Raw genomic sequence first — 12,553 nt, 5'->3', positions numbered from 1 at the left:
CTATTGCGCATATGTCTCCGTATTTGTCTGCATCTGATAATCGTAATTCATTTTCGCCATCAACTTTTATTAGTCTATGAGGCCTTGCCATCGTTTGGGCTTCGTTTTTCTCGTATATTGCAACACCGCCTGCTCTCACATCTTTACGTTTGTACTGGGTTATCCATTTGAAACCTTCAATGTTTACTCGTTCATCTTTATTCAACCAGGTTTCATTCAAAACTAGCAACTCGATGTTCTGTAAAATAGTGTCTCTTTCTAAATCAGCACTGTGTGCTCTCAAACTCTGAACATTATAGCTCATTACTGAATTAATAGCATTACATAAAAATTGTTTAGCTTTTTCGCAAACAGTTGTGAGTTTATAGTTTCCCAAACGTTGCAATTCGTTCCTGAGCTCTATTATCTTTGGCGAGTTATTTCCTTTATAATGGTAAAATTTATAATCGTCTGTATTGTTCGTCAGATACAATCCGTTGATAGATGTAACTCGCGATAGAGCGACATACACGAGCTGTTGGTCCTGACTCTTGTGATAGTTGTAAACGATTTCATTAAATGTTCCTCCTTGTGATTTGTGGATAGTCATTGCGCATGCCGGTGACAACGGAAATTGTATTCGTTTACATTTAATTTTTGTTGTAATGGAGATGGTTGCATGTCTCTTTGCTATTGGAGTCCAATCATTAGACAACACTCCTGATTTGCTAACAACCAACGGTCTAGATTTTATTCTCAACTTCGCTCCAATGTCATTGTTTTCGAATTTAAGCCACACTCTGTTTAGTTTGGTCTCGTCTTCTTCGTCGTATTCCAAATATTTTAGTTCGCCAATTGCGCCATTCACTATTCCATCTTCTACGTCAATATTACTGTTTACCATAAACGGCTTGTTTACGCATAGTTTTAACATGTATGGCAATCCACCGCACTCAGTGACACTCAATTTGTACAGCTTCTTCTTTGCACTAGCCAACTCCTGGTCGCTACAATAACCTTGAATTATATCGTTGCATTCGCTAATATACGTCGATTCTATTACTTCAACATTATATTTGTCAACCTCGCAATTGCGATGGTATAGTCGTATGGCACCTGGAACATGCTCGTTACACCATTCTACTGTCCTGAAACGACTCTCCAACAACTTTGTCTCATCATCTGTCAATCTTTCTCCGTTACCAATCTTGGTGAGTATTGTGGAAAACACTAGATCGCTTTGTCTCATAACTCTTGTTAAAGCATAAAAGTTAAGCGACTGCCAAAGAGCAGCACTGTTTAGAGAATTTCTTAGTGGTTTGAAAATTGGTGTAGCATTTACGGGTGGAAGTTGTCTTAGATCACCACAGAAGATGACATTCATTCCGCCGAATGGATCATCAAAGTTTCCCGTGATATCGCCCATTCTACTATGTATCTTATCAAGTACATCTGCACCTATCATGCTAACTTCGTCAATGATTACAACTCTGACACCCGCAAATGCGTTGCGATACGTTTGTATTGTCTCTCTCGACAATCCTGCGTTAATTCGTCTTGATATTCCTATCCTGAAAGCGGAATGTACGGTCGTTCCTCCTATCGCTACTGCTGCCTTACCTGTTGAAGCACATGTCACGTACGCATTTGTTCTTGTAGTGTGTGTTTGAGCAAATCTACTTGTCACTTCTTTAGCCAAGTTCAGAGTGAATGTTTTTCCACTGCCTGCCACACCAGTAAAAAACACTTGCACGGTTTTTTCTCCATTTATTAATGCATTCAGCAACGTAAGCAGGAAGTCTCGTTGTTCTGGATTGGTCATGCGCATCTTCTCACAAAACTCCTGTGTGGTCAAAACGTTAGTGCGCTGTCGCACAACTGCCGTCAAATTCCCAAAATTAATGCTGTTAATGTCATCGTTATTGGCATCGGTAGTGGCCATCGTTTGTACAACCAGTTCTTGTCTGGCGTCAATCTCATCACACTCATTCTGTAGTTCCTCAAATAATCTATTATACTCTTCGATATATTTATCTACGTCAACCTGTTTATATTCTGCAAACTTTGTCATAATAGCTTCACGATGTTCATCAAACAGCTGTAGATACTTCATATGATCAGTAATTTCAATGTCCCGCGGAAAAGAGTTAAATATGTTTTAAATATGGTTTATATTAGTCATTTATATGAACGAAATTAAACTCAAATAAAAACCAAATATTGAATATAAAAGTAATTAAATTTAAATATGTTCCAAATTTCGATCGAAATTAAATTTAAATAAGATCTTGCTATTGGATTTAACTTGTCCAGGCGCATATATGGATCATATTAATATTTAATAAGCATCTAACCATCCTGAGTTCAAATTTTATTTGTATTTGAAACAAATAAAATTTTAATTAACACCCAAATTAAATTTTTATTTAATTGAAAGTGTTCCCATTGACCCATCATATATTCATATTTAATCAAAAATTGTGATTCATAAGATTTTAATAAACCTGCGAGTTATGTTAGTCTTGCGTTGTAGTCTGTTAGGTTATAGGTTTATTATTGAATTTTGTCATTATCAACCACAAATCTGCATGTTTAATTATGTTAATTATTTTATACTGTCTACATCGTAACATATATTTTATAATTTCAGTTTTAGTTATGTAGGTCATTGGCTTCCCACATAGCATGCATATCAAAAAGACGTCCAGAAGATATCCCGAAGATATATTTAGGAGATAGGATATCTTCTCGGGATATCTTCGGGACGTCTTTTTGATATGCATGCTATGTGAGTTTTTAATCATTTTAAATATATATGTATCGAAAAACAGGCAAATTATGTATTTTCTGTTAAGACATGGATATTTCATCATTTCGATATCGATTCAAAGCTATTTTGATTTGCCTGTCAAATATATAATAACATTGCCATTATATAGAATGCAATATGAATAAAAAATTATATTGTATTGGCAGACATGGATAATGTAAATATTTTATAATTTGAGCATTATAATAATTGCGTTACAATATTAATTTTTTTAGGCTTCCATTTCCATTAAATAGTTACTTTATAACTGTAAAAGTCACAACAAAATTCCTGTTTGTAATTTGACAATTTTGAAAATTAAAATATTATATAATAGGTATATTTTCAGTACTACATCCGCTCATTTATTAAACAAGAAGTTAAATTAAGCAACTAATTAAATTATTAATATTAAATATTAATACAATAAGATATTTGTATTTACATTTATCAAAATAAAAAATAAGTTCAATTATGAAAATAAATATTAATAATTGGACTTATTAAAAATTAAATAATTTGTTCAGATATTGCGCTCGAACTCTTTTCGCGTTTTAGAACGCCCGATCGTTTCACATTAGATGGCGCGACGCGCGAGTCGCCACTCTCAAAGAGCCCCCGCCTCCTTCCTCACTCGTTAGGTGTCATGGCCGCACTTGCTTGCGTTTCTTCGAACGTGTCGAGTCCGTTATTTCTTTCTTGACGGATTGATCGTTGCGGCGCGTGTTCTGGAGACTAACCGAGCGAGAGTCGGATCACCAGGGAGAGCTCACCGCCAGGAAAGGGAGAGCTGCGGCAGCTAGCGTCCGAGAGGGAGGATCGAGGCGAGGAATCCGGTTCAGCGAGCGGAGTCCTTAAGGAGGTTGGTTAGTTCTCGGTGCGAGGCAGGCGGCGCGGCAGGGGGAAAGCATATAGGTTAGATTTTCGTCGCGTGAAATAAACGAATTTTAGCAAATAAATATGTGGAATGCATTTAATTGCTGTTTCTTAAGGTTTAAAAAGAGTTGTTTGTACAATTGAAACCCAAATACGTTATTATCCACATTGAAATGTGGAAATAATAAATGTGGTCCTGTTTTTTTTATTTTTACAATTTCTTGATAACTATAAAGACGAATCATTTCAGTCTTCGAGAAAGTTTTTCCTAAATATGTAAAGAGTTATTTGCACCTATTTTCACTAAATTATTATCATTTTTATTATGCTTTCGAGAGTTACATTACAGGTTAGGTAACATTTTTGCTGTGTCGCCCGTGTATAAGAGAGAGACAAGAGTATAACTTCAATAATTAATTACTCGACAACCATGCAGACGATTATCTTCAACTTTGGCATATATGGACGACAGATTCCCATAGACGAATATTCTCCATTGAACTAATTCTTATCAAATTGATTTGACTAACCACCCTCCTTAAGAGATTCTCATTGGAACGCCATATTTGTTACTTTCATTTGAGGGTTTATATTTTTAGGGTTTATACCGTCATTTTTTAAGGATTAATCATTAATTGAAGGTTAACTATCACTTGATGGTTAACCATCATCCGAAGAAAAACTCTTAAAGTTGGGTGTGATTTCGGACCGCCAATTGAAGATTAACCTTCAAATGATGGTTAACCTTCAATTGGTCCGAAATCACACCCAACTTTAAGAGTTTTTCTATGGTGTTTTTTTAACGGTTAACACCAAAAGTTGAGTGTATTTTTCCATAAGGGTTCAGTTTGATTAAGTATATAAAAAATGTCTCTATTTTTATTCTTTTGAGCTAGCAAATTGTATTCTTGGTTTTTATGGTGATTAATATTTTGTGCAACTGCATCAATCTTTTTGTTGCTAGCGATTAATATTTGTTTTTATGTATTCGATTACTGCGCAAGTGTTGCGCATTTCGTTAATTTTATCAGAAGTTTACTTATCTTCTTTTTGTACCACTGGATTTAAAGCAAACCAATATAAACACAATAATTGTAATTTATAAACGTTTTTTTTAATCTTATAACTCATTCTCTGTTGATACCATATTCTCTAATCCCATTATTATCCTAATTAGCAGACAATGTTTTTTAAACGTTTGAAAAATATTTGAAAATCAGTTTTAAACACATATTACAAAACGTTTGAAAAACATTGCCTGTTGATTGAAACCGCAAAATTTCGGCAAGCTACAACAGGGGCTGGATTTTTGAATTTATTCGCAAGAGAAAGGTATGCGCAAATTCTACTCTTACAGAAAAGTTGCAAGTTGATCGCATGGCTTTTAGTTAATCAACTTGCAACTTTTTTATAAGAGCAGAATTTCCGCATACGTTTTTCTTGCGAATAAATTCAAGGATCCAGCCTCAGGTGCGCGCGCGCTGTGCCTTAAAAGCCTCATTAAGAACGTATAAAGGTCTTATTTGAATTTAATTAAATTTAAATTAGATTTAGAACTTATTAAGAACATATAAAGGTCTTATTTGAATTCAACATATTAAGAACATATAAAAGTTTTATTTGAATTTAATGAAATTTGAATAAAATGTACAACTTATTAATTTCATATATGGTTTCAATAAGATTAATATTTAAATTGAATATATTAGCTAATTAAATCCTTATTAAGCCAAATTAAATACGAATATGTTCACATCTAAATGAGACGAACAACGTAACCATCTCTCGTTTGTATTCAGTCATTTTTTCAGCCATGTCATAATTGCTGTAACGCAATATTCTAGCATGTTTTTGCCTTCTATAATCTGTATTGTTATTTTTTATTATATACCATGCAGCAAAGTCTGCCAAACAAACATCCTCCAATTGCCTCGGTCGTTGTTCGTACTTCTGTAACACATTCAATGTCCAAACGTCTGTCGAATCATCGTCTAACTCTTCCATATCCATCTGTTTCTTCTTCTTGTATAATTTGACGCGTTCGCTTGCCCACATAGTAGAAACAAAGAGCACCTCTCTACTTGCTTCAGACATGGGTTGTTTTAACAAGTACCAAGCTGCCTCCTGGCAAGACATCTCCACTGTATTCAATAAATTGATGCATACTTTCTTCATTAATCCAATAAAATCTTGATCGGGATGTTCTGTCTGTAATTCAATTAGTTGTTTATGCAGATTGCTCACTCCACGATTGCTCTTATTCACATACTCCACAACATATGCTGCGCACGAGTATTCGTCAATAATGAACTGCAAGTCCATGTTTGAGTTAAGCACATTAGCTATCCATGGATTGAAAGTGTTTGTCCACAATTCGTTCATGTTTCTTTTATAGACAACTGTTGCTTTGCGTATTGAAGCCCTGATCACGTCCAAGTAGTATTTCATTGTCATATTGTTATCCACAAGAAAATCATCGAGTGTATTGTAAGATTTCTCGTTAATTTTCTGATATAATTTGGTAGCTCTCTTTTTCAACGCATCTCTGCGACCATCGTTTTTAGTGATTGGTAGTAAGATACGAATTCGATCCATAGGCCAATATGGTATATTGAAGCGACACTTATTATCATTTTTCTTGTAACACGTGAACGTATGTTTGTGCACTTGATTAGCGTATGTTTCTGGCAAATCTGTGGCTGACACTGAGCACAAGTCTGTAATGAGTTCGATGGTTTTGGGCATATTCTCTGTTAGAACTTCTTTTGGATCGTTGTCTAACCATACCAAGATGTGAGCGTGTGGACTGCCTCGATTTTGAAACTCTATGCGTTTAAAGTAGTCTACAACTCGATACTTTCCAAAAGGATTATACAGCTTTTGGGATGATATGATGCGCATAATTACATTGACAATTTTGTTAAAATATATGCAGCATGTTACAGGATCTTCGTTTACGAGACTAGCTCGTTGTAACGCTCGTAATTCATTCATTGGGTCGTTAAGTTCTACACCATTACCTTCTCTACTTAGTTTATACAGTATCTTAAGAAGGTGAGGCCAGCGTATCTCATTGGCACTAATTGTCAGAAACATTGTTGGTTTGCCGATTTGTCTAATCATAGCAAACAAATCTTTTTTACGTGTATTCCAATATTGCATTGAATTTGGTATGGACTTTAGAAATGCGAGATTTTTCTCCACGCACTCATCGATGAATGTTTTATCTTCGATCATTCGTCGAGTAATGTTCTCTGCAGCGGCGTGAACTTTGAAAGTTGAATGCAATCCCTCCTTTACTCTCAATCGTAAAATTTTTACAGCCATATAAAGTATATGCTGTGGAGTCACACCGCGTCTGTCTCTTCGTCTAATTTCGCTATTGGCCATGCTGAACGTTGTAACTCTGATACCCTCTTTATATATTCTTGGATGTCCGTAATATATTGCAGGAAATGATAATTCTTCTGCATACTTATCGTAAATGACGCTCAAAGGCATTTTGTTTTGTCCTGGTGCAATGTCTAAGTATTTACTTTCGTTCCATATCATTGTATGTTGATGTCCCAACAATAATTCTTTATCATTATCACTATCGATCATTTCTAATGTGTCGTCATCAGTCCCGCTGTCACATGCTTTACTCGTGCTTGGTCGCTGTACATTATCGATATTGTTCATATCTCGTTCATTATAACAAATTTTGAATTGTTTATACAAAGGTGTTGTTACCATGTAACGAAGCCATTCCTTAACAATTCGTTTCTTCACTTGTCCGCTCAAATACGACGATTTATGTATAATATGTTTTTTTATATTAACATTAATTACGTAATCGTCGTCAAGTTATCGTGGTAACTGCTTAACCATGTTGTCGACTTCTACCGGAACATTAATAACCTGTCCTATTATTTTGTAGGTACCGGTTTCGTACCGTAGTCGACGTATTTGCATAAACGGTAGTCTTGGTGATATGAGACGCTCTGTAATTGGATCCAACGGCGGTAAATTTTGCGGATGTTCTGGATATTTGTAGCCATTTGATTTACTCAGCGGAGGAATTTTCCCAAATGACAATGACTGTCTACATGTTGAACAAATTTTAAAGTCTTTTACACGATCACGCTCCTCGATAAAGTCTTGTTCTAGAATATCTATATGTCTCTGATTAACTTTAGATAAATCTTGTTTATACCATATCCGGTCACACACATCACATACGTGTCCAAACTCGTTCCTCAAAAACAATTTCTCAAATACATTAGTTGCCTTGATATAAATTTCTCGATAATTTTCTGGCCTAATGTACTCTTGTAATTCAATGACATCAATCTCCATCTGTTCTTGGTTATTTGACTCAATTTGAAAATTTGAAGTAGAAGGTTGTGGCTCTAAATTCGAACTAGATATATCAATTTTCTCTAGAGTCCTTTTAGTTGATGACTTTGCGCATTTATTCTGATTACTCACGTTCTTCTCATGCAACTGCATTTCTAAATTTCTATCTAAAATATTGTGCAAATTCGAAATATTATTCTCTATCTGTTCTTGCTGATCATGCTCAATTTGTGCATTAGAAGTGGAAAGTATTGGCTCTAAAGTCGAACTACAAATATCAATCTCCTGTAGAGTCAAACTCTGCTGAAATGCATCTTGGCGAACAGACTTTTGACGTTTCCTATAATCGCGTGATCTTTCAGTTGATGACTTAGCAGACCTTTTCAGATTACTCTCGTTCTTCTCAAGCTGTTTCTTTAACTTTTGTCGGTTCTTAAAGTAATTTTCTCTCGATTTTCTCGGCATTTTTAAGTTTCACTTTTAACTAACTCGTGGAATGTTTCCAAAAAATTTTTTTTTAAATTTTTATCGCGTTAGTATAAAGTTTATACCCTATATAATATATATATATATATATATATATATATATAATAAAAGTTTTACGTTGTTTATCGTCACTTCGAATGAAAAAGGAAACCGAAGACTCGCAGAGATAATTTATAATTTTAAGAAACTTACGTTTAGGACCAAACAATTATGAATTTGTTTTCGGAAAATACTCGATGAAGGATGCACAGAATACTCGCAGGATACTCGATAAAGGAAGCGCAAAATGTTTGCAAGAAAGTTAAGTTTTTAATAATCCGTGAATGAACTCTAAAAACTCGGAGAATGCTTGAGGAAAGTGTGCACGATGCTTGATAAATAATGCAGCACACTTTTTTTTAAAATTCGTTTCCCGTTTTTCTTAATATCACAATAAAACTGTAAACAATACGCATTTAATAATATCAGCAACTTTGTTATAATAACCATATATAATCTATATGGCTACGTGCTTCTTATATATAATTTATATATAAATAATTTGAACTCATATATAATCATGTCAAATTGTATATGAACCATTTATATATATTTTAATATATTTTAATCGCCTGCATAATTATATATAATCATATATAATCATATAGAGTTGTATATACTTCCATATGAATCTTATATGTATCTATACATGAGTGCAGATATGATCTATTATTCATATCTAATTATATTTAGAATTATATATGCCCATATATAATGATATTTAGACCCATATATAATTTTATATAAAGTACCAAATTTTATATATAATCACATATAATCATATACATTTATATATAATTATATATAATCTTTTTTTCTCGGGAAGTTAAAATATGGAATTAATCATTTTATTTTTTATTCTACAGCTTTTGAAAATATACATCTTAATTTATCAATGCTTCATTATCCAAGTTAACAGTTATTTTTTAATATATATTGATTATATATGGTCACATATGATTATATATGATTATATAGAGACAAAATTCATATATAATTGCATCATATATAATTTTATATATTTATATATAATTATATATAACCTTTTTTCCCATGGAATCAAAAGTAAAATGATTTATTCCATATATATTATAACTTGACACTGCTTGACGTGAGACAGAGTTCCGTGTCTCTTAATACCGTTTTTATACCTTTGTTCGTCAAATTTTAATTACAAGAAACAAATCTTTATTGAATGCCATCTATTGCATTATCCAAATTTAAAGTTTATATATGATTATATATAATCATATATAATCTACATTGATAAATGCTTTTTATAAATATATGTGCATATACAAATATATTTATATTGTAACAATCAATTCGTAAAGATTTATATTCTACATCGTCAATTTGAAAAGAAATATAAAGTAATCGTCAACTAGTGAGAACAATTTACAAGAAACTTACAAATATTGAACGCTTCTATGAAGTTCGTTGAAAAACAGGATTCTTGTATAAACTTTGTTGTCATGAAATAGGAGTGCAGGATGTTTGAGGAAAAACGCAGGATGACACACTTTTTTAAAATATCCGTTCCCCGTTCCTCTTACTATCACGATAAAACTGTTTATAAAACGTATTTAATAATATCAGCAACTTTTTTCATGTATATAAATATATATATAAATATATTTGTATATACATAAATATATATACATTTATATATTTAAACATATATGCATACCGTCAAACTAAGATTATATATAATTATATATAAATATATAATTATCTATAATCATATATACTCATATATAATCATATATAAACATACATAATGATATTATAATATTATAAATTCGAAAAGATTTATATTCTACATCGTCTATTCGAACTGAAATACAAGGTAATCGTCAACTCCTAAGAACAATTTACAAGAAACTTACGAATAAGTCGTGTTGAACGCTCGTATGAAGTTCATTAAAAAAGAGCGCAGGAGGCTCTCTTACTATCTCTTAATCCTTTATTTCTTTTTTATAACATATTACGTCAATACGAAATTAGCAGTAACATGTAATCATGTCAAAAACATGTCATAAAAACACAGCCTGTTTGACGCGATTTTAAATTCAATCGATCAAAAATTCAGTCTGTAGAAAACTTCATAAGTTGCGAGTTTCACATATCATATGTCATTTAGATCATATGTCATTAATATATTTTTACGAGAAGCGAAAGAAGATAATTAAGAGAAGAAATGGAAAAATGTAATAATTGTAAGTTTAAATTACATTTATATATATGCATATTTAATATTTAATTTTAATATAAATATAAATAGAATAACTTTGATGTTTAAAAATTATAGTACTGGATGACGGTTGGGACGAAGCTTTAATAGACGCTTTAATAAATTTTGAAAACGAACAAGCTGAAAAACAGAAAGAAGAAGAAAAGCATAATTTGGATCACGGAAATAAAAAAACTAAAAAGGATTTAAAAAATAGCATGCATCGAAAGAAAAATAATAATAAAGAAACCAAAAAGTAATATATTTATACAAGAAGCGTAAAAAAATAATTTAGAAGTGGAAGAATATTATAACTGTAAGTTGAAGTTATGTATATCTATATACATCTGTATATATATATACATGTTTAATATGTTTAACTTTACTATAAATATAAATAAAATACACTTGATTTTTTAAAATTATAGTATTGGAAAACGGTTGGTACGAAATTGATGGAGAAAATCACAATTTGAAACACCACAAGAAAACGGAAGAGGATTTAAAAAATATTAAAATAATAGCTATTTTGATATGTAGTTCAAAATAAACATTTATTTTTATCAACGTCGCCTATATTTTTTAAAGCGTATTTGTGTTTGTGAATGAGTGTGTGTGTGTGTGTGTGTGTATCTTAAAGCGTATTTGTGTTTGTGAATGAGTGTGTGTGTGTGTGTGTGTGTGTGTGTGTGTGTGTGTGTGTCTTAAAGCATATTTGTGTTTGTGAATGAGTGTGTGTGTGTGTGTGTGTATGTATTTGTGTGTGTGTGTTTTTGTTTGTGTGCACGCGCGGGCGAGTGTATATAGGGGTGTGCGTGCGTACATGCATATTTATGCAAAATTAAATATTTTTCTTCAAAACCATGCTTAATATTTTGTCAATCCTCTTTATTATTCTTATCGCTGAACTCTAAATTTTAATTTGTGTGTGTGTGTGTGTGTGTTTGTGTGTGTGTGTGTGTGTGTGTGTGTGTGTGTGTGTGTGTGTGTGTGTGTGTGTGTGTGTGCGTATATGCTACTATATCTAAACGGTAAAAATAAAGAGTTCGGACTCGTTTTATCATAAATAGGAACTTCTTACGCTTTAAAATGAGATGTCAACATTTATTTTTATCAACATCGCCTAAACTTCTTAAAGCGTATTTGTGTTTGTGAATTAGTGTGTGTGTGTGTGTGTTTTTGTTTGTGTGCGCGCACACAACCATGCTTAATATTTTGTAAATTCTCTTTATTATTGTTATCGCTGAATTCTATATTTTGATTTGAGAGTGTGTGTGTGTGTGTGTGTGTGTGTGTGTGTGTTTGTGCGTGTATGTAAGGGTGTACGTACGTGAATACATGTGTGCGCAAAATTAAATATTTTATCTTAAAAACCATGCTTATTATATGTATAAATTAATTTAAGAATATTTTATGTATAAAATAGCCGAGAAGGTAATAAAGCTATTCTCTCTCTCTCTCTCTCTCTCTCTCTCTCTCTCTCTCTCTCTCTCTCTCTCTCTCTCTCTCTCTCTCTCTCTCTCTCTCTCTCTCTCTCTCTCTCTCTCTCTCTCTCTCTCTCTCTCTCTCTCTCTCTCTCTCTCTCTCTCTCTCTCTCTCTCTCTCTCTCTCTCTCTCTCTCTCTCTCTCTCTCTCTCTCTCTCTCCTCTCTCTCTCTCTCTCTCCCTCTCTCTCTCTCTCTCTCCCTCTCTCTCTCTCTCTCTCTCTCCTCTCTCTCTCTCTCTCTCTCTCTCTCTCTCTCTCTCTCTCTCTCTCTCTCTCCCTCCCTCTCTCTCTCTCCCCTCCCTCTCTCT

General features: G+C 32.9%; 1 protein-coding gene and 1 long non-coding RNA gene across 2 annotated transcripts; one reads left to right on the top strand and one right to left on the bottom strand.

The window, feature by feature from the left end:
* Window positions 1-7,345, bottom strand: LOC139781404 (uncharacterized). Its single transcript, XM_071720262.1, has 4 exons — window positions 5,582-7,345; window positions 1,660-1,969; window positions 140-1,599; window positions 1-33 (listed from the first exon to the last, which is right to left on the bottom strand). The coding sequence occupies exons 1-4, from the start codon at window positions 7,343-7,345 to the stop codon at window positions 1-3; spliced, it is 3,567 nt and encodes a 1,188-aa protein (XP_071576363.1).
* Window positions 7,346-9,107: 1,762 nt separating this feature from the next.
* LOC139781406 (uncharacterized) lies at window positions 9,108-11,327 on the top strand. The gene is made up of 2 exons (XR_011720523.1): window positions 9,108-11,076; window positions 11,189-11,327. It is a non-coding gene; the product is annotated as an uncharacterized lncRNA (long non-coding RNA).
* Window positions 11,328-12,553: the final 1,226 nt, after the last annotated feature.

This window comes from Temnothorax nylanderi, unplaced genomic scaffold (assembly GCF_030848795.1).
Source record: "Temnothorax nylanderi isolate EJ_2023f unplaced genomic scaffold, tnyl_v1.0 TNYL_tig0335_pilon, whole genome shotgun sequence".
NCBI classification, from domain to species: Eukaryota; Metazoa; Arthropoda; class Insecta; order Hymenoptera; family Formicidae; genus Temnothorax; species Temnothorax nylanderi.
This window is presented reverse-complemented; position numbering and strand designations above follow the sequence as displayed.

What these genes read in the sequence shown, in the direction of transcription:
- LOC139781404 (XM_071720262.1), bottom strand. Translation starts at nt 7,345, where the DNA reads ATGAACAATATCGATAATGTACAGCGACCAAGCACGAGTAAAGCATGT. An exon ending in CTTGGCTAAAGAAGTGACAA is followed by an intron (nt 1,600 to 1,659) that starts GTAGATTTGCTC and finishes GTGCTTCAACAG; the next exon opens with GTAAGGCAGCAGTAGCGATA. An exon ending in CCCAGTACAAACGTAAAGAT is followed by an intron (nt 34 to 139) that starts GTGAGAGCAGGC and finishes TACGATTATCAG; the next exon opens with ATGCAGACAAATACGGAGAC.